The sequence below is a fragment of the Dufourea novaeangliae genome, unplaced genomic scaffold (genome assembly GCF_001272555.1).
Source record: "Dufourea novaeangliae isolate 0120121106 unplaced genomic scaffold, ASM127255v1 scaffold118, whole genome shotgun sequence".
In the NCBI taxonomy this organism is placed as follows: Eukaryota; Metazoa; Arthropoda; class Insecta; order Hymenoptera; family Halictidae; genus Dufourea; species Dufourea novaeangliae.
Genome location: NW_015374006.1, coordinates 3261894 through 3285823, shown reverse-complemented (window position 1 = coordinate 3285823; position 23930 = coordinate 3261894). Strand labels below are relative to the sequence as shown.

The 23930-nt window shown below is 40.3% G+C and overlaps 1 protein-coding gene across 1 annotated transcript in view; it reads left to right on the top strand.

The window, feature by feature from the left end:
* Positions 1–23930, top strand: part of LOC107188289 — a 106739-nt gene that overhangs the window by 60347 nt on the left and 22462 nt on the right. The window contains 1 exon segment of the mRNA XM_015576558.1: positions 8578–8684. Coding sequence (XP_015432044.1) covers positions 8578–8684 — 107 coding nt within the window.

The window sequence follows — 23930 nt, the reverse complement described above, 5'->3', positions numbered from 1 at the left end:
TCGTGAAAAAAATCGTAAGGCAAGGGGTTATACACGAAGAAACTTTTCATTCTGATCCAGAGTGGAGGATCGATTTCGTTCGAACCGTTCGTACCTTAACAAGGCTCCTGGTTGCATCCTCGAAAGTTTTTGCATTTGCATGCATTACTCACGATTCGCTCGGCCGTCTAAGACCGCGCGAAATGCCTGCATTCAGAACGCGCCAGGACAGTGGAACAGATGAATTTAGGTTAGCCGGCCGTCCCGCGATAAAGAGGAGCCCTCACCCCCACCCCACAGCGCCACTATCCGAGAGACGGCGTTACTGTTCCGCGCTGCGTCTTTTGTCCGATATCGGGGTGATTCGTGGGGTACAAAAAAGGATTTAAAACTATTTCCATCCCTGCGCTGGATGTCCAAAACCGGCCACGCCTGATACCCTTTTGTTCGTGCGTCGCGTCACAAACTCTGGGAATTATACCTGGAGAGAGAGAGAGGGGGAGAGAGAGTTTCGAGATGGAAAGAACCGGAAGAAGAATGTCATTGTTGCATATTTTCAGAAATTTAAATTAAATGTTGGTTCGTGGAACATTCAGTCGAGATAATGTGATCTAGATTCTTTTTCCTAAAAAAATATCGACATCATGCATCGACATCTTGAAATATTTGAAAAATTTTTCTTCCTTGTTCACTGCAGGGATTTTTTCTTTTGCGGAATAGTTTTAAACACGAAGGGCAAATTGTAATATTCCACGGTTCTGATCACTTCTGCTATCTTGACTTTAAAGAACCTTACACGAAAGAAAGTAATAACAAGGTAGAACAGTGAACCGAAGTTTGCTCGTTAAAGGCAGTTGCCTTGTTCTACAATTCCTTTGGATTTCTGTACTTATTTTGAATATGAAACCCTAGACGCAGAACATAAGGGAATCCGAAGAGAAGCAAGTATAACGGTCTCTCCTATTTCCTCTGATATCGCTCACTCACTTAGCTCCCGGGAACTTTCCGATACTGTCGTTACAAGAAACTGCTTTCAATACATATTTTTCAGAGCTGCATATTAGATTAATCGTGTTACAGTCGCTTCGTAATTCCCGAGATTGCAATAAAGCCACCCACGAAGGAAACCATTTATCGGATAAAAGCCCCTGAATTTGCAAATGAAACTGTATGTTACTAACGATTGTAAATTCCTTCGAAACTTAGGTAATCAGTTCTTTGGTCGAACGACTATCATCCGCATTGAAATTAAATCGGAAGTAAAAGAAAAATAGTCACTCAGATTCATTAAACTTATGACGCAGAAATTCTTGTAAATTGTTACGTGTTTTGTTTCTGGTTTGTAGGATGAACATTTTTATGGAAATTCATGGTTTTGTAGAGTAATTTGAAAAAACAAGAACTGAATGGAACTTTATTTTCTTTTGTTAATGGTTCCATTAGTCTAGGGACAGAATAAAAGCTATCAGACTGATGGTAGAAAGTGACCAATCACCATTTCTGTCTGTCAAGTTATATTTCTCTGTATTTTATGTATTTCAATCCCAATACTATTCGTTTCAATCTATCCCAATCTAGTAAAGTGTATTGTCTATCTCAACATCGAAAAAATGGACAAAACTCTCAGTAGATATTGCAATTAAAGTAACTGTTATTAATAACACATTCAGTTATAGTGATTATTCCTGTTAACATCGCGGCATTCGAATAATTTCCGTTCTACTGCAATTCGTAATGCATTCTATAATATAATAGACAATTCGGGATTAATTGGGAATACAGAATTAATCGGGAACAAAATATGACTTGCAATTTTCGCGAAACGTATCGCGAGCGCGCGATTTCCCTTGACATTTCGTACACCTGTTAAATCATCCTCTGTAGTCGACGCAATTTCACGTAACGATTCGCTGGGTAAACACGAAGGATCGACGCGCGATCCATGATCCTAGTAGCTCGGTAAATTCCAAGGCTTTATAACTAGATGGATGATCCTGATTGATCGGGCTCTCCTTTACAAATCTGCATCGTCCTTTTGACGTCATCGCCGAAGGCTCGACGGGAAAATACTTCTTGCGGATCTTTCATCCGAAGAACATCCATTTATTTGACGCCCGTCTAACGACCGCTGATACTATAATTCCACGTCGATATCGGTTCAAAGGTAAATGACAGACCGGAAGAGAGGAATACTAAGCTGCCCTATTGGAATTACCGCTTTGAACGAATTTAGAAACACTGGATGCAAACAAACACTGCCGATAAATTGTTTTTACTCGCCTCTTTGGAAAATTGTAATTGACGTATTATTTAAAATAAATCAATAGAGTATTGTCTATGTACGTGGCAACCACTGTAGATTTTTCATTTATTCTGATTAAAATACCTTAATAAATTATTACAATTATTTTACCAATCTCTGAATAGCTCCAAGATTGAATCAATAATTCCTATATTACAATATAGGAATAATTAAATTCATATTTATTAAAATCATAGCCACGAGGAGTTCGAAAGACAGTTTTTGATTTAGAATTTAAACGGACAGGTATCCGATGGAACAGAGAGGCTAAATCAGCAAAGATTTTCACTCTCCCACGAACTTTCGTGAAGTCTTTACGATCATTTTTCATCCAACATTTCGAATTACTTCTTCGATAAGATTTCGATCGAGACAACTGCCACCAAAGTGTTCCTTTAATCGCAGAAAATGCGATGTTCGTCTTGTTCCCTTGTGACGGACACTTCTTGCGCGTAAATCGGTCTCCTCGTGCATTTACATTCAAGTCGCAGGAGCCGCCGTACGCCACAGATCCACCACTCGCGACGATAAATCGTGCATTTCGGATGAGCATGAAAAACACACGTGCCTTGCCCACGAGAAAAGAGACGATAAAAGTCACCTATTCGAGATAATTTATGATTTCGTGGACTGTTTCCTAGTGTACGGAATCGTCTGAACAAAAAATTGTGATCGATGCCCCGAGCAAGTCGCAGTAAACGCGTACACACCACGCGACACATGCCGCGTTTGATCCATACAACATGTTCACGATAGTTTCGAGATATTCATGGCCAACGCTGTATCTTGGTGGCTGTCAATCCGTACTATATTCTCGGTGATATTTCACGACAAATGTGTAGAGTCGAAATCGACGAAGCATTTCCGCCGTGATACTTTTCTTCGTTCGAACAAACAAACAAAACAAGTAATACCGTACTTTGACGAACGACATCCATCACACGGTTGTTCGTCCATTCTCCCAGGCTGATCTCGCGAATTTATCACAGGTTCGTATTTTACGATTTTATTACCGACAACAGCAAAACATACTCTATACATATTTCCTATTTCACAATATACTCGTTCACGGTTTCACTTCCATTTATTACCAGAAACAATAGCAACGCGCGGATATTCCTTACGAATAGAAATCAGGTCGACGTAACACGCAAAATCACGGGGAAACGACGCAGAAATTCGTAGCCCTGACGCGGGGGAAAAAACGAGGAGACACAGCAGATAAATTGTAAATATTTCCCCAAACACACAATGGTAGTTGCGACGGAAGAACGGACAGTGTATTTTTATAATGGAAACAAAAAGATGAAGGAAAGAAATTCGTTGTATCTGAGAAATAACAGTCGCAGCGACACACTTCTTCACGCTTATCTCCGGATCTGTGTTATTCTACCGAGGCGAAAATGTAGGGTGCCATGTAGAAAAAAAAAAGAAACTTCCCGCTTTCTAGTTTCAAACGACCCTTGTACATGTTAAAACGGACGCGATAAAAATATGTGACGCATTTACCCGGTGGTACCCGCGGAACCGTACCGCGTGAAACATTTTACACGGCAAAAAAAAAAGGAAGAAACCGAGAATACATGTACCTCCGCAAAGAGACTTGGTTAAATTCGTAGGAACCATGTTAGAAGCGAAAACTAGGCGGTCCGTTAATAATTTTATTGTAAACCTCGAGGGGTCCATTTGTGTGGAGTTTCTTTGCACTTTTATGATAGATGCGTGAAATTCTAGAAATTATCGTTAATTACTGTTTTCATTCAAGTCCCCTGAAAATACACCAGTATTTCATGACTTCGCAGGATTGAATTAAAAGTATATGCCGAATGTTTTGTTTTCATTTCTGCCTGGTTATTGTAAAATTACTGGGGAACGAACAGCCTATTGAACGTAGTAGACTAAAAATTCCTATGTTAAATTCACGAACATTAGACTTTTTTGGTATTATAATTAAGACACTACAAACACGTTGGAGGATCGTTAAATTCTAATTCACTAAGTTTATTTTTACTCACAAGATAATCTGAAGGTCTTGCTTCCATTTGAATTCCGTTTTCGATTCAGGTCTGCCGGAAGCATCCAGCATATACACCATTTCGTTGGATCGACTTAAACGTAATAGCGTGGCATCCATCAGACTCATTATCAGTTATTAAGTAACCAACGCCGGTTTACGGGTCGGAATTGCAATTTCCGTGCTTACACGCCAGGAAAATCGCTGATGTTCCGAAAAACACGAACGGCACCCCATTTCTCGGCGGTCTCCTTACGTATAAACCGACTGGCTAATAATAATGCAATTGATCAACCTGATAATTCCACCGCACATGGCATAATCGATACGACGCCACCCCTAATCGTATCTTCTCACGCCGGGAAATTAATCAGCGATGCAGCTGCCCCACCAACAGGCTATTACTGACGATCCGTCGCTCATTAGTCGTGATTCCCTAATTATACGACACCAGTATGAACTAGTTAATGATACGGTACTATAAACCCGAACGCAAAACCCTTTAAACTTCCCTAATATCGATGGAGAAATTGATTTACTACCTTCGTTGAATGTTCAGTGATTCTTTGAAACGAAAAGAAAAAAAATAATACAATACATTGAATATTTTAAATATAATACAATACCCCTTTCCAAGAATTTGTTCTTCTCTTAAATTTTTATGTTCGAATAAACTCTACGAAAGACGAGTAGTTCGAGGATGCCCTACAATCTGTTTAAATTTCCCGATAAATCGTTAACTTCGTAGAATGTAATTCCAGCCACTTGTAAATAAATTAAAAAAAATGGAATAAGAAATTCATACGCTTTACCATACAGAATTCAATGACCAGTCGATTTCATTCGAGCACCGTCTCGAAACCGATTGTCAAAAGGGATCGAAGTATCGGTCGAGTACGATCTGAAATCTCGGTAAAAGTTAGTTAAGTGGTGTATAGATTTAATAGGGATCAGGGTTAATTAATATCACCGCCCCCGTGTTCCGTTCAGGAATTTCCCCGCAGTTGTTCAGGGTTGATAACGCGGATCGTCGGTTCGATTAAATATCGATCAATAATTCAAGCTTGTAACTCGGCTTGTCCCGCCGTCGAACCACTCGATACTTTATTTATTTCTTTTTCAAATAATTAATGGAACAGCTGCCGCGAACGTTAGAACGAATTACCCCGGTGGTAAGAAATCAAAAGTTCCGTTTACTTCCACTTCCACTTCTCACTCGACTCCGTTTCGACGCTGCTACCTTCCGTTTAAACTTCCAAACCGTGTACAAAAGTGGCACGTTCGACCTAAAACATACGTGTATACTCGTGCTAGAGATAAGTAGAAAGAGAATGTAATAGACAGACGCACCATTTCAATTTCCGTTATTTTCGAAACAAAACATCACACGAAAAAATTGTATTCTATATATTTTCGACTTACTTTTACGCGAGGAATCACGTCCTTTTCGATTGTACTACAACTTCGGAAACATCCTGTATAGATACATTTTCTACTTCACTAAAAAAGAAGTATAAATCTGCGGATTCAAAGAGAAAATGTTCCACCTACAAGAAAAAATAGTTTAAGTAATTTCTTTCAAATTCTAAGACGCACAAATATTGACAATAGTGTACATATGAGATAAATGAAGTGTCAACAGACAATACTTATGTGAATCATCTAGACAAAACTTCTTGTCTCTGTCGCTACTCCTACGCAACAGACCCACTATATTTCACAATCCCAACAGATTCGACCCAACGTCGAACAGTTTCTAGCCCAACAACGCATCACAATGCGGAAAATTTTGTGCAAAACGATACAACAAACTTCTCCTCTTGCCTTTGTGTCCAACAAAGTTACGTCCATACGCGAGTAAAATAAAAAAGAATAAAATAAACCACCTGTCCATTATTCCCGTGTCAAAGTGGTGTCGTTACAAAAACGTTGGAAAATTTCGAAATTTTCCAAAATTCCGCGTGCAAAGCAGTGTCGAAGCAACTGTGTACAATGGAGGTGCACATAGACGGGAGACAATAATGTAATGGGAACAGAGTATCTCTTTGAGCGAAGCCAACGAACAAAGTGGACGAAGCAATGGCGACTGGCGAACCAGGGGAAAAGATACGAGGAACCGGGTGAAACGAACCGAAAACCTCGTTGCTTTCGCAAGGCCGGGTCTCGTCTTCTCTGGGTGAAAATCGGGGGGAGGGAAAAATCGTGTACGATCCGTTGGTGTACGGGAACGAGTTCGCAGGTCGAAGATACGACGACAGGGAATTTTTGGTGCGATGCCAGCGTACAATCAACGCCCTCGTTAGCGAGCTGATCGATGACCGCCGCCGCGTTAATTACAAGGGGCGTCTGTCCACAACGCTCCGAAAATATTTCCTCGATGAACCTCGATCGGCGGTTGCCGAACGTCGGCCTTGATTTATGCAGGACCACACCGAGATATCGGATTTTCGATAAACAGAGTTATTTATCAGCCGTAATTTTCCGACGTACGTGTCTAGACGGATAGATTGCTGGCCGTTTGTCCGCCATTTTATAACGTCGCGACTGTTGATTTCAGATGTTATTTATACACGAACGTGGTCAGTACCATTAAACGTTTGAACGTGATGTTATTCGATGGTATAACTTTTTTTGGAATATTCATACGAGATACAGTGTTTTTATAGTCATTTAGGAAGGAATCACTGACAATCTTATGGACAGTATAGACGAAAGTAATATATGTATACAAATTTTGTATCACATTTTTTCGACAATGTGTACAGCAGGATAAGGGGGTCAAAAATGCCCTTAGACCGATTTGCGTATAAAAAAAAACAACCTAAAATCCTAAAAGTACCAAGTTCAATCCTCAATCTCAGTCAAAAGTGTAGTAACAGGGAAAAATCAGATTACCGGTTTTTCCTTTATTTTCCCAATGTAATGGAATGCAAAAATTATGTAAAAAATCTGGTAGATAGTACTTACCGTGGCAAATATATTTGTGAATTTTTTGCGATTTTTTGATTGAAAATCCTAGTTGAAGACTTTTTGCGTGTCATTAAATAGGGAAAATAGAAGAAAAACCGGCAACCCGAATTTTCCCTGTTATTACACTCGTGGTTGAAATAGAGGGTTGCAAACTTAGTAGCAGGTTACTTTGTCTTTGATAAACTATCCAATAGTCTATCATAGATCCAAATCGATCTAAGGGCGTTTTTAAACCCTTTATTCTGTTATACCTTTTCAAGTCCAGGCCGGAATTTTATTATTATCGATATTGTGTTAGTACATTTTATTTACTATCGTGCCCCAGTCGCGGATCTTCGACTTGACGGATAGAAGTTGAGAGCAGAGCCTGACAGGGAAATATCGTGCACAGAGAGTTGCGCGAGGAATGTAAACAGGTCTGAAGGAACAGTTCACGCAGATGATTAGAGAGACGGCTGAGAATTTGTCGAGCTGAAGAAAATTGAATATTTCGGAGCTAACCGTTTCGCTGCTTGTTGAAAACGACGATATTCGGGCGAAAAATGTTTCTTGTGACCTTTGCTTGTTAACTAGATTTTCTATAGAAATACGAAGAAGGAGTTTGAATTGTTATTAAGAACAAATTTTTCACTTCAAGAATCTTCGGTTTCTTTTGTCACGGGCAACTAGTTCTTACTGAGGAAACATAATATGAACTTTAACGCATTCGTAACGAGAAATCTTGTTTTCGTAGTAAATATGTACGACGACCGTCTTTATTAATTATTTCTTAGGGAACAGTATTCCTAGTTAAATTTGAGTATCGTTGGCTTTATTACAGAGGATATTTATAATGATCTTTAAACCTTACCGTCACACGGTGACACAGTCAATTTTCACAAAGCTTTATCGGTCGCCACTGTGTTAATCGAACACACAAATCGTCACCATTGTGATAAATCTTGGTTCACAAAGTACAGTTAAATATGCCAAATATTAGATATCTAATATTAAAGACATGAATATTTAAATCCAAAAGATATCTAGATCCAAATATCAAAGTATCCACATTGTAAATTGAACAATCGGTCCTGACTCAAAAACCGTACAGATAAATCAGTGAAACGGTTAAATAGATCTCGAAAGACCAACAGATTCCTTAAAAAAGTTACGTTACGGCGCAACTCTCTGTAAGAGAAAAAATGAAATAGAATATCGGGGCTTGAAATGGCACTGGCCGAGAAAATGGCTCTAGCCGAATTAGAGGAACAGGTAGGACGAGATCCAGGCCGTTGGCACAGCTCATGTGAAAGAAAGTCTCGTCGGAGTTTAGGTCAGTCTTCGGGGTCGACGAGGAGCCATATACGGGCCACATGACGTCGGTGAAGCAGTCGGTTCTGGACGGTACCAGCAAGTGGTCCGCGAAGATCGCCATTACAGGTTTGTGGCCAGCTCGTTGTGCCCACCGGCCGTGGCCGGTTTTGCACCCCCTCCGTGCAACAAAAACGATGAAACGTGCAGCGCTCGATTTTTATACATCTGTCTATATACATATATGTATACATATATATATAGATATATATATATATACATTATGTGTATATGATACATTATGTGTACCACCTATGTGCCTTATTTGTATTACTATTATTTACTGTTTATGAAACTACACGCCCGAAAATCCCTTTACGTTGCCTCCACACGCCATCCATTTACATTATACGCATTTCACGTGTTCTCTACTTGGATACTTGCCTCTCATTGTTTCATCCCTTTGCACTCTACATCAAACATTCTAATCCAGCAACTCGATAACGAAATGAAAGATATTCTAAATCAAAATGTTCCAGGAAATATCACGTATATGTTTCGAATTTCAATCGTCGGAATACATTTCATAGTAGTTCGTGGTTTCCTGTCGTCCTTTGTCTAGCAGTTTTATGTTTGCAGAATGGAAGAAAAATCAGTAACGGGAGACAAAGCGAGTGGAAAGCTGCCACAATATTTCCTAGGACAACACAATAGTTTAAAACTACTATATTAGATCATTGAATAAATTATGGCGATTAGAAAATATAAGGATTAATTAATCCTCAATACTGACTACTTTTGTACGTACAACAAAATTTCTAGAAGACGTATTCTTTTAATAGTTCCGTTTACACTAATGATAATGAAATATTTCGATGACGTCCAAGAAGCTACAAATCGAATTACCTACTTAATATTCGAGCTGCTGGAATCAAATGTCACGTCGACGAATCCAGAGTGCAAAGGTTGAATACTGCTCTAACACTGTTCCTTGACTGTGATTATCGTTATTATTTCATCATCGACGTCTGACGCTCTGCCGGCTGCTGCTGTGTTGTACTTGATTGTCACACTGATATCTATATATATATTCTATATATTGTCTAGCGATTTTGGCTGTGCCCGTTGTCGGAATGCACCCGTTCCTCGCATATGTGTGCATAGAGCTGCGCAGTCAGTGGTGTTCTGGAACGGTGTCACGGTTCGCGGACGAAATTCTCTCTCTTCCTATCTTTCACACACATGCAATGATACCTGACCGTATTCCCCTAAAAAGTGAATTATTTACATTTTCTTTCCAATTTTTTTTTCTTCGTTTATATTGCTTCTTTGTTTCTCGCTGTGCGTCTGTTTACTCGTTCAACCTCTATCTGTCTTTCTACCCTCTTCTCTGTGTGTCTTTGTCTCTCTGTGTCGTCTTTTTTGTCTCGCTCTTTGTCTCTCTACGAACGAAATTCTGTGTTCACGACGGGGGAAAACGGTCACGAACAAGGGAGAGTACTGTCCACGACACCGTTCTCGCTGGTCCGAAAATGTTTGCCACCTGCGTGGACGCCGTACGTAATGTAGATTTGCACTGTTCGCATCGGTGTGTCTCGCTACGCCAATCGTGTGATCGCAACTTACGTCTTATTTACATTTTTCTTTTTTCGGTGAAAAACGATAGCGTACAGGTGAGCACAGCTGTGTGTTGTGTGGTATAGACAAGGGAACGGAACGACGCGAATAGGACGCGTCCACGTGAGACGAATTCTAGTCACGTTATACAAATCAGGCTTATTATGCCGGAAAAATAGTCGTAGAAAGATTGTACGTTATTCGTGAACAAAAATTCACTCTTGAACAGGAGTTACACACGTGGGACACAAAACTGACTTCAGGCTGGATGACTTGTGAGGCACGGTAGTCAACGATCGGGAAGAAAAGTTTTCGCAATAAGGTGAATTGAAAATGTAGTACAGTTGTTTTCCAAAAGTAGGATTCGTACGAAACTAATCCCAGAATAAAATCATTTGAACATTTTTAAGGAGAGTGTAAATATATTTGTATAGACATGTCATATTTCATCTTTGTCTCGTGATTATTGCAAGCCTGTAAATGTTTTATAACAATATTGTCGTGATTTTGCAAACATTTTTATAAGCAATCGAACGAAACATTAACATGTACTGGTTCAATATAGAGGAAGAGTCAGTGTTTGAAAAAAATGTTCAGTAAAACCTGTGTAAGGTAGCATGATTGTGTTCCACCCTATTTTAAACGTCGAATTCATCATAAATGTCACTGGACTCCCAATACATGCGTATACTGTACATTTACAATTTCACTTGATCACGAAGTATCGTTTCCTTCCCCATTGTGCTACCAACGCGATCCGCGGTCTGAAACAAAGCAATCGGAATTCCAACAACAGCATCCAAAAAAATACCCTACACACACGGTAACAACACACACGTTACAATATCTCTACGTTACAAGCTCGCTGGTGACAACCTTTAATCGCAGAACTTACTTTCGTCCAAAAGGAAAAATACTTCCAAAACGAACATTCAAATGCAAAAGTGTATTCGCCTATTCCCCATCCTCGACGCAATTAAACCAATAACAAAAGGTAGAAAATACGTAAATACATTTCGAACATTCAGCAATAAGGTGACTGAAGATATCGAGCTTATAAAGGGGAGATACTGTGCCACAGATTTTTCTACACGCTGAAAGAAGAATGTCTTACGTACGATGTGACGAACGGGTGCATAATTCTCAACACGTCCATCCTTGGAAGCACACCTAACCCGAGTGTCCCGTCCAATTTACTTCAACGCCTTCGTCCGAACACGGTACACACTCCGTCGATGTCGGTCCAGTACGTCACATCCGTCCCTCCACCCATAATTTACGTTCGTCCCCGACGATGTCGCGAGGCGGCCATTAGCGACGCGGCATTAATCGGACATTTCCAGGCGTTCACAGATTCCAGACATCCCTCGTTGTCTTTTGCCCTCGCTCCACGTGCCAAATTCACGGCAGTCGAGCCCCGAAACGTTTCGACGACCAGATCGATGAAATCGAGTTTACAAAGTTCCATCCCCTTTCGCGATCTACGTTCCCAGCAGTTCGACACGCGAGGACGAATCGAAACAGTAGTTCTTTGGTTCGTCGACTTCGATTCGAAGCTCCTTCGTAGTCCATCCCCTTGCATTTTGTTCGCGCAACAACGGATCGATTATTTCCGACAGAATGTATGTACGATGCCCGTGAGTCACCGAGCACTTGGTTTTTTTAATACAGGGAGACTTTATTTTATTTTGTTTTTGTGCGCGTGATTATGATTTTAGACGTATGTCAAACATTCGGGTGATCTCGAAAAGTTAGGAAGTAATATTATGAATAGAATATAATAGAAAATAGTAGTAAGTAATATTACGAATAGTAAAAAAAGTAATATTATTAATAGGTATACCTATTTAGTATCGTAATCCTTGAAAATCACTGTCCACCCCTTAAAACTAATTCAAAATGCAAGAGGAGAATGAGAAGATATGTTCGAAATTATGAAGTCATTTGTAGAAAAATGTTATAATGAGATCGTGCTCGAGATCATTAGAAAACGTTCGAATGATTCATTGGCAGACTATGCTCATTTCTAAATAAGACTGCTGCATCAGTATAAGCCAAATACGTAGAATACAGTTCATATTACGTGTACCAATAAATAATCCACTATATTCAGTCAAGTTCAATGCTGTTTTAATTGGAATGCTTATAAATAGTATATTTTATTTCAATATTTTTTTTTAATTTATTTCATTTTATTTAATATTATTTATAAGTATGAGATTAATTTTGAAAAGAGATTGGATATACTCGAGGAATTAAGAAGCTGATACTGTTTAAGTGATATTTGTCCTGATTCTTGAAAAAGGTAGTAAGGTGTTTCAAATTTAAACTGTGTCATCAGTTCATTTAAAATAAATAGGGAATTACTTATTGTTACACCATATCCTTCGGAAAGTAAAGAATTAATAATTGGTCTTACCACAGTAAAAATTCCTTTTTCTTTTATATCTGTTGACATTAGTGTTCGGTGACCGACGGAGGATAGTATACGTATCGTAATTAGGGATCTAAGACACAGAAGGTTCGTGTACAGAACTTTAATGGAATCAGAGTAAAATGCTCGCGATACATGCCCCAGCTACCAACAATGGGAAACACACAAATCCTGTCCGCGTTTGTTACATTGTTCGATACCACGCCCACGAGAAATACAATGCAATTAATGACTCAGCGATACAGAGGTGTACACCGATAGAATCTCGTGTAATATTTCATTCTTCAACGCTGTTTAGAGAACTATACCGTAGAACCTTCCAATCTCTCCGATTATCCCGATAGAGACCGTTGTAGATCTGATTACAAATCAGCAGGACAAAAGAACAGAAAAGACATCATTCATCGATCAAACAAGATCACGATTAAAGGAAAAAAAATTGAACACATACATTACCGCAGAATTTTCAGTTTACTCTAGATCGTTGTAATTTACGTGGCTAAAAGAGCCATTTAAGTCGTTAGTCACCGTTCAACTTCCGTGAATCTCTGGTAAGTGTACTTGTATTCTTACACGTGTACTTTCTGTTAGAGTGTCTAGTATCCGCAGCATTATCAACCGAGTCGTTCGATCATCCCCGTCGCTACGAATCAGTCGATTAGCTTCATCGATCGATCATCCATCCGTGTAGAATGCTAGAAGCAAATGTAACGTTTCATCTCGTACTGTTCATCAACATTTTCGAGAAACAACTACGGTCGGTTGTGTTCCCATAGTCGTGCCAAGTCGATTGAAATTAATTCTTTGCACCTATTCTGATTGGTAAATAAATATTGCTAATGAATAGCAAACTGCCTTTCCAGTCGTTAAGTGTAAAATACAAAAATTATTAAATATTCGTAAGTGCTAGCTTTTGGAATATTTTCTGTTTACAGGATGCTGAGAACACAGATCAAAACTTACAAGAATATCTTTGCTTGTTCCATGAAATTATATTCCTATCTATATTTCGTTGTAAAATGTTATTCTGAAATATTAAATTTAGTTCGATTTAGGTATCAATTAATCAATCGCATTTTTCACTTTCGACGAATCCTTCTGTAAGCAACTGGTGCAAAGAATTGACATTGCAGAAAACGAATTGTTGGCCAGGAGACGTTCCACGGGTCGAATAATCGTTTGCACGTGCTTCTTCGTCGAGCAAGTACATTTATACAAGCATCATGTGTCGTGTGGTTGGCCATCACGCGATTGACTCTCCCTCCACTTCAGAGGAATTCAATCGAAAGTCCATTAAGATCGCACGGCAACTTGTTGTGGCCCTCGCTGGCACATACCGGTTGCCACTGTCAAAGCTAAGCCAACTCTATCGGTCCGGCTACGTAAGCTAACGCCTGACCAATGTCCTCTGTGCGGTGAAAGCGTTTATCGAAATTGATCTGCTCCACCAACCTAATATACGACCTGATCTGCTAGGCATAATACTGTCGAAATTTGTCGATATCGAATATCTGTCGTTTCTTTCGCCCACTCTGACGTCTTCTTTGCTCTTGATCACGTGCACTCTAGAATAACGTTCAATTTTTAGTAATCTTTATGACAAATAGAAAACAAAATTTCTGTCATCCGTTGAATCATGTTAAGATTTACTTATGAAAACGCACAATACAATGTCAAGAGTGATTTAAAGGATGATTAAAAAGGTTCGGAATGAAAATGAAAAATGGAAAACGTGTAACCGTACGTTGAAGGAAAAACACTGGATGCAGCTTTCCTTTGCCGCATTGAACAAATTGTAGACTTACTTCGTTCAGTCCCGCAGGCTAGGTCGTTTGAAGTTCCCAGTCGTTCAAGCGAAGCACATAAGTTTCTTTGCCATGTGAACTCGAGGTCCGGTGACACAGCAATTCTTCTTCCGAGCTTTTCAAGAAGTTAAACCTGTCCAGAAACCAGCTGGAAATTGTAATTCTCCGAGCAGACCTTGTACGTTCCAATTAACCACCGTTGGACCGTTTCCCTCGTTACGTTTCGTGAACCACACTCGGTAAGAACGAGCAACATAAGAAGCGGATTATCTTCATTCATTCTGTATTTCTGTGTGGGTAAAGTTGTTGTAAAAGGCGGACGCCATTTCTCCTCGCTTGCATTACGCTGTGAGGAATGAAAATGGCGGCGCTGCTTAGCCTAACTCGTTACATTAATCTTCATTTTATCATAGAAATTCTACTGTCTGACAATAAAACAAAACAGTAGAATTTTTATTAGAAAACTTTCCTCCTCGATTTTATCCACTTTTCTGCAAATTCTTCAGCGTAATTCTACTGTAGGACAATAAAAGAAAACACTAGAATTCGTATTAGAAAACTTTCCTCCTCGATTTTATCCACTTTTCTGAAGATTCTTCAGCGTCAGATAATTCAATTCATTACGCTGTAAGGAATCAAAATGGCGGCGCTGTTGAGTCTGACTCGTTACATTAATCTTCATTTTCATAGAAATTCTACTGTCCGACAGTGAAAAAAAGGTCTACAATTTCGTTGTCCAAGAACTTTCCTCATCGATTTCGTCCAATTTTCTACAAATTCTCTTCAACCTCTGATAAGTCTATCGACTTAAACCGTCGCGCCCGTGGAAAAACTCCGGTTGCCGTGAACTTTCTCGGAGGTTAAGCTCGAAGTTGGCGATGAGCCACGACGCAACAAGTTTTCTTATTTCGGGCTAACAAGCTGCTCCGAACGAAGCCACGTTAATTCCATCGTCCCCGAGGATTAACAGGTGGCGTTAGGATTACGTAGCTGGTGTTCGTTGCGTCGCGATCGATCGGATCTGCGAGTGCATTTCGGGACACAGCGCGCGTGGATTATCTCTGTCGAATGAGCTCGACGGTGTTGAATTCAAAGGGAATTCCAGCTGTGACAATACACTCGTGGATTTCCTCTGTCGGTTCCCCCGTTATTCTAACGCAAATCGAAACGCGAGCCAGTAGATATATCCACGATTTCGTCTCAAATATGTGTCACAAACGCTTTCATTATTCACTGGCCTCTACGTATCACCCTGTGTGTCCTAACGAATTCTACGCCTGTCAGAAATCCGTGTTTCGATAATATTTAAACGCTCAAGAAATGCCATCGAGAGAATTCGCCTCTCTTAACCCCTTGCAAAACAAAGACAAATATTCGTTTTTCTTTGAGTCGAAGTGAAATGCTTCTGGCATTAATATTTAACATTTAAAGTAAAAATACAGTTACGATAAATACAGAATTCCTTTCGATTCTGGGAAACTATCGACAACAATGTAATCCTGGAGTCTGCAGTCGTAAAAAAATCGTAGGGCAAGGGGTTAAGACTCGGTGGTCTCATCCCTCGGCGTTATTGTTATTTACCGTGCCCATTTTTCACGTCGTTCAAGCAAGCCTGTCCACGCCGCGCGACTCTTCATGGTATCTCATTCATTCGTCGTCCCACATTCCCCCTTCCACTCCAAAGCCACCAGCCGTTATTATTCTCTCTTCTGTCGCTTTTATTCCACCCGTCCTACCGGATTCACCCGTGACCCAGTCCAAAGCTTCAGCCACGATCCACGCGCATCCACGTTCACCAAACTGGAAGCTCATCCCGCTTGCGCAAACCTACAGCCTACTGAACAGCACGTGATCGTTAGCCAGAGAAAGAGAGGCTGCCTACAGCGTGCGATCTCCATGGATCAGGAGTATGGAAAGAGAAAAAGGAAAAAAAAGAACGCTTTGCTTTCACGTTTGCCGCGAGTCATTTAGCCGAGATTGCCCCTAGAGGGGGGCAATCGTATGTTCCCCTTCGAGCTGCCATCGTTGTCTCGCTAGTGTGGCCTGAATCGCCGTTGCTGCTGGTTTCGCGTTTGAGAATGTCTGTCGACGCAAACCACGCCTCGAGACAGTCCTGCCACGTCCTTCGGCGGCCTCTGCAAGGTCCAACGGCTACAATGGAGTCTCAACGAGCCACCTGGTGACCGACAGAGGCCAAAATATCGATGAAATATGAATCGTGGAACGATCGACGAACGTCGAGAGTTCGGTTGCGAGAGGTTGTCGAAGGACGTTCCGAGTGACGCGGACATTGTCTTCTTTTCAGCACGACGTTTACAGTCGACCCGGACACGCACATAGACAGCCTCGAGCAGGCCGAACAGATCGTCCTTGAGGGTACCAGCAAGTGGTCCTGCAAGATCGCCATCACAGGTGACACGATACTGATACCTTAGCGACTTAAGAGTTTCTCCACCACCGAGACCGGGGCGTCCCGTGAACGGCGCCGCCGGTTCTCTCTGCCGTGTAAAATGTGACCTACACATGTATACACACGCTTTTGGTACACGGGAGTACGGGTGTGTCGATCCTGTCGGCCCCACACGATCGAGGGGAAATACGGGGAACGTTCGCGTGGACGGAACTTTGACGTTTGTCGAAATTATTATATTTAGTGTACCTGATAATCTATTTTTTTTTCTGTGAGGTTAGTAGTTGTTTCTATCGAAATCATGGATTTACATTGTTTTGTTTGTATTCTGTAATTACTTTCCGAGACCTTATGCCATTTTTATACAGTGAATGATTGGTAACGTGTTTTTAATTGAAAATATAGTGCCAGGTAATTATAAAGTATAGTGGATTACTTACTGGTACACTTAATAGTTTGTTCTTGTAGTTCTTTCTTAAATATTGTGTCATATTTTTTGACACTATAAAACAGTGCTTTGTAGAGTATAATTGTTCATGATTTAAGATTGTTGATAAAAAAAAAAAAACAAAATTGAATGTAGTTACATGATGTTAACATTGTTTTCATATAGATTAAATATTTTTGTTGAAGTAACAAAGAAGGTTTTTGCGTTTAAAGAAAAACGCGTACTTCACTTTTTCTGTAATGAGTATTCTATTTTCTTTCGTTCGTTGTAACACTATGTCACTTTTTAAAATAAGTTTTTGGTACAGTCACGATTGAGTAAAAAATTTTATCGAACACTAGATTTTTTTGTAGTTTATTCAGTGAAGTCTGAAACTCTTTTGACGACAACCGCCAATCTTCCGCGCAAACCGGAAGTCCTTGTATTTTCCCGGCCGGCCAAGGATCGACGTTCTTTTTCTGTTAATAAGGCACAAATTCACGTTTCGGAAGGTTTCATGTCTTTCTGCGCATGAATTACGACCAGATCAGACGCAAAACTTTTTCTAGTGAATGGGTAAACCATATTGAACGCAATGCACTGCGTTAAACCCTTGAGTTTGTGTACTCTGCATTGGAACAGGCATTAAAATTATAATCTCTGTTCTACAGTGGAAACTTCCGAGATCGATCAGACGTTTACCTGTCTTAATCACGACCTAATTTCCCTGCGATCAAACGTCTTTTGCGATTATTTTTATATCGCATTCAATCGTCCTTCGGAACGTAATGATTGAAAAATACAAGTGCATAGATCACAGGAGTCTGTATTTTTATCTGGACAATTACTTTTTTATCGTGTTGATTAATCCTAAAGACAATATATTTCTGGTGGAAATCGGGTTAAAATCAACTGGCGAATGTGTACCATTTATCGACCGGTAGACGAGCAGAAATACTGTAATCAATTCACGAACGAGTTTAATAAACACAACATTATGTAGTTATTTAATACAAAACAGGAAACATAATACAAAATACGCAATTATGAAAATATATTTGCATTGGCCTGAAGGTCATTCGATTGATTGAAATAATTGAAAGATTACTCTTTGAAAATATGAAATACGTCGATAAAACGAACGACAACCATTTCCATTGGACACCAGAGGCCAGTTTTTGCGTTTTCAGTGAAAGCAAGGAATAGAATAGCAACGTACAACACACAAAAGTGGAATGGTTTCATGGAGAATGGAAAAATACATGACGTTTCGCCGAAATAAAATCCATTTTCCAATTGCAAAACACTCGACCGAAAAAAGAATGGCAGTTACCATGAACGCAGTTAGAAATACATGGATCTGTATTCCCCGCGATTCGATTCCTGTTTTCCATGCATAAAAGGTGCGTTTATTAATTGGTAAACGTCAGAAATAGCATTATATCCCGGAGCCCCGGGCGACAACGAAAATCAATTGCTCGAATATTATCGAAGCCCGAAACGTCGAAACGGAAAACTTCCATTTCGACCAACAATAATTCCCACGAAGCGAAATACAGTAGAACAAAATTAGGAAGTCATTTTCCATTGGAATATTAATAAATCGTCCAACGATATTTTGACACAGCAGAGAAACAATTCGCAAATGGAACGACACGAAGTCCATGGAAATTATTTCTCAAACGCGGAAACAGATAAATTTTCAATAACTTCACTGAGGGATTATAAAAAGAATGGAATTATTACTACGATACGATAAAAAAAAAAAACTACTCACGAGAAAAACCAGAGAAACTAATTTCGCTTTGGAAGAATAATGGCTCACGTTCGACACGATCGTTAAAAAACTGCAGAGGTCTTCTGTTTCAGGGACACATGATCATCCGTAACTGATCCGCTGCAAAACGACATTATTATCTGTTTTTCGCTTTGGAGGAGAAATCACGAGGAACAGGAGGTTCGTCTAAAAATCGAACGCGTACATCGGTTGGATCGTGTCTATTGGAAAATGGATAGCCTCTATGATACGTGAGTCCTGAATCCGTGGAAAAAAGAATATCAGGAGATGATCTCCTCGACGCTGAAACAGACCGTGCAAAGGAGAAACTAACAGGAAGGAATTGTTTGTACAATTCGAAACCAAGATACACTCTTATCATTAACCATTTCGCTAACCATTTCGCTGTTATTGCCGACTACAAACGTTCCGAAATTTCCGTTCAGAGCTATACTGTTAGCACCTCTAAGCGTTCAACCGAAGGATCTACAATACTATGAAGTCAGAAATATATAATGTGATTTAAAAAAATGAAGGTCACCTTGCATTGTTATCCAAATAAAATTTTCTGAACATTTTGTGGCTGATTTAAAACTGACCAACTTTAGTTTAAAACACTTTTTCAAAATCGTGGTGGTACGTGGTAAACCCTGCATAAAAATAAAAACTTTGACACCTAATTGTCACATCAGAAGACAGTATGAGTCATTATAGTTCACAAGATCAGAATGTTGAACCATCGAAGATGAATACCCCATTCACCACGAATGTTTCCTGCCGAAACGAACTCTTTTTCGACAATGAGGCGTCTACAGAGCTTCTTCAGCTGTAATCACACGCGGTACCATTGAACCGGAAGTCGGGAACAGTGGAAGAGCCGTGGAAACACGGCGTATAAAATCGGGGAGGGAATTGGGCGAACACATCGATGACCAGCCTCGATTGAGCACAATTGAGCACGATCAGGGGGCCACAAACGAATGCTCAAGGGTTTCAGAAAAGGCCCCCCACGTTGTCTGAACTACACCGACGAAACGTATCGGACGAGAGGAGGCGAAAGGGAGAGGCTCGCGTGGAAGAGCCGCCCACCCCCAACCGAAACGATCGATAGTTCAACGTACAGGGAAGTGCAGCAACGGCTGCAGCGCACACGTGCGGTCCTTGCGGCCGGTGTTCACCTGTGCGCACCCCGTGTCGACAGGGGCCAAGACCTTACCTCGACGGCCGTTGCCGCCCTTCCTTCGTCCCTCGATCTCCGTCGAATCGGCAGGCTAATTGGCCGTCTCTTCTACGCAGGTGAGAGATCGATCGAGACTAGAGATGGTGTGCAGAATCACTAACAGTGATTTATCACAGTGATCCCACAATCACGATCACAGTCGTGATTTTTTTATCCTGGGTATAACAATATGATTTGAAAATAAATTACATTACCATTTGCGTTTTTAACCCTTTGCAATCTGAGTCTCTTTTATTGCGAATTATTAATAAGTACAGGATTGAGTAAGAAATGAAGAACTTGTACCTTTAATTAATATATATGTTATAGTTTAATTTAGTTTGTACTCGATCCATAAGACATGTGTAGATTTTATGATAATGGTTAAATGCAAATGGTTAAAAATCAGTAGAAAAGGTTGAAATTATAAAAGAATGATTTGTTATAATTATACAACCTATATGTTATGTAGTATATAGATTAGAATTTATAATAATTAATTTATTCGTTATTTTTCATTGTTCCTCAATATTAACTTTATACGACGTAACTCGTATTTTTGTTTTGATGTTAATATAAGGTATGTAGGCTATATAACGCATGCAAAGAACTGTTGTTATGTTTTCCACCAATCAGCAAAACGATTACGAAAAATTACGAATCACTGTGAAAAATCACCGTGATTGGGAACGAACGTGATCGAGTCACTTGTGATTCACAAGTAGCAGTTGACGCCATCTCTAATCGAGAAATGTTCCTCCCTTCTGGATTCACGGAGATACGGTCTGTTTGTCCACTGCGTCTGTGTAATGTCTAGCGGTTTCTGGTAATCACGAGAAACGTGTTGGTTTTTCGGTCGATCCGAGGAATGATTTCGACTGATTTAGATGGCAGTAAAGTATACGCTACGAGGAAGTTATTAGCGAGCGCTAATCCCCATCAATAAACTGGTACCACTTGGAATCGTTAAAATTTAGCGAAACAGCTTGTGGGATAAGGATAAACTGCGCGGTCTAGTAATGAAAATCGTGAGAAGATATGACCTATTCCGGGAATTATATGTGCGGGAAGGCAGCAAATTGCTGGGGAGAATAATATTAACGGTTAATCAACCCCTTCGAGTTACGGGCATGTTCTAACTCCCATACAGAATTCACAACGAACCTAGAATGGCCTGTGTAAGTTACGATTAAAGTTCCATAAACCGGTCAAGATAAAGGTTCTCAGCTCGAAGTAAATGGTTGTTTAGTATCCCAATGTTGAATAGTACCCTATTAAAAAGATTAACGCGTTCAAGACAACTTAAAATATTTCTGTGGGATCGGGAACTCCATACCCAACGAAGGAGCGAATAACATCTTTGGAAAATAGGAGGCTTCCGTGGAGCAGTGAGTAGAGTCTCTGCTTTCGGCGCTGGGGGTCATGAGTTCGAATCCCGCTTGGGCCCTTCTCATTTTTCCAACGCTTCTGGTCAGTTGGTTCGATTCGTAATAATTATTACCGTTCAGAAAATGTCCAATTGCTCTGCAATTCGATGAATCTCGTCTGAAAGATGATACTCGCTCGTAATTCTCTTGGTCAGAAAAACGTCATCGTCGAGACGAATCGAAGCCGAGTGGCGCAAATAAAGCAAGTACCCCGCAGCAAAACGACCCAAAGAAGAAGGATCCCGGAAAGACTTTCCGAAATTCGGTAAGCCGCCCCGTGGGAGCCAGGCGAACGATGTCGGGGCCTTGGGGGTAGAACAGAAATGGTTGGAAATTCCGGAAAAATTCGATTTCCTTCGTGGCGTTCTCGCGAGAATTCTCGACGCAACAGGAACGTAAAATCCGCGAGAGTGGTTCCGCGCCGTCTACGCGCGCACGAATTTACGGACGAAGGATGTGCACGTCAAGGGGAGGGAACGCCTGGCTGTTTTACATGACGTAGTGAAAGAATTGCCACCCGCCAACGATCGACCGGCTGACAGAACGAGAACCAGCTTTCCCGTCGTCGAACGAACATTCGCTAATTCGATTTTAGTGCGACGCCTCGCCGTTCGGGAAAGCATATTCGCGCGGGAAATAGTAAAATCGGAAAAATCCGGTACGTCGTACTCTGAGTATTCGCGATTTTTGCGAATGAAATACTGCTTTTCGAATCGGGATTAAGATCCACGAGGGATGTTTCCAAAGTTCTGGAATTTTGATCTGGGTGAATAATGCAGGGGTAATGATTAGACTGCGGATCCTTAGGCAAAATGGCATTTTCAGACATCCAGGAAGAATCAACTGTTGCCAAAATTGTAAAAATGTCCATGTTGTGGACGATTTCAGGATTTAAATGACTTAATGAAGAGAGACTCCTAAGAAGTTTTTTCAGGGAGCCTAGAGAATCTAGTTTCGCGTTGGGACAAGTGCATACAGTGAAACGGAAATTATATTGAACAGTTAGGATGTAATGTGAACGAAAATTAAGAAAATAAACAATGTATAACACAATTCTCAGAATTTCGGATACATCCCTCGTAGGTACATTTTTCTGAAGAATTTACCAAAGGAATATAAATACTTAAATGGTTACTGAATTTAAAGTCTTTTTGGTGGATCTTGTAATAAAAAGAAAGACTTAAACGTTCATTAAATTATACATTTCCTCATTTTTCTAACATTTGTCCCATGTTATTTAAAGTGAATTATTTTATGAAACAGAGAAATTTCGAGTGTAGCATGAAGAGTTTTTGATATTAGGATTTCTAACGTAAAAATTGTGTCAATGGAATAATAGAGGTTTCTATGAAGAAAACGGTGTATAAGAGGAGAATTAGATTTAAGGAAAAAGTACGTTCCATACCGTAAGTGGATTCGGCCTCGACGTTCCTCCGTGGAAAGGAAACGTGTACGGAACGAAAAAAAGGCGGGAAGGAATAAAACTTAACACGTATCCGCCCACCGGAATCCTCGCTGTGGTTAATTTGATTTCCCGTCGACGTTAGACCGTACGTACGTTCGAAGATGTACGGAATAACCTAATATGGAAACTTCGTTCTTGTTTCGCAGCAAATTCGACGACGCGATCGTGGAATGATGAAAAAGAAGGGTAGAAAACGGGCGTCGATGCGCTGGTTGCAGCGCAGGACTCGGTATGAATAGAAAAAGAAAAAAGAAAAGAATAAAGAACGGAATGGAAACAGGGAAAACAAACACGGCACAGTATTCCACGGCGAGATTTACCTTTTGACGATGGGAATACGAGGTACGATAAGCTCCTACCGTTTCAATCGTAAGAACGGGAAGAAAAAAGCGCCGACAGAACGATCCAACGTGCACGCAGAATTTTCTTCGCAAGGTCAAATCTACGAAAGCTCTTTGATCCTCGGGACTCGGCCTGGTATTTACTTACACGGTTTACCATAATTTTTCACTTCTAAAAACACTGCCAGCATGTAACTTCCAGCCGTCTTGTACGGTCACGGCAAAAGAGGAAACGGGGTAATCGCGTACTCGAGCGAGGAGAAAAGCGTAAAATTCAAAAGGAAAAATGCTTTAAACAAATATTCTCCGGTTAACTGATGTCAGTTACCTTAGAATGGAGTAACTTTTGCTGCTATTTCCGCTTTGATTTAAATCGAGAAACCGGTCGTTCGAGGCGAGAAATTGTTTTAAGAGCATTTCCAAAGTTATTATACAGGGTGATAAAAAAAAAAC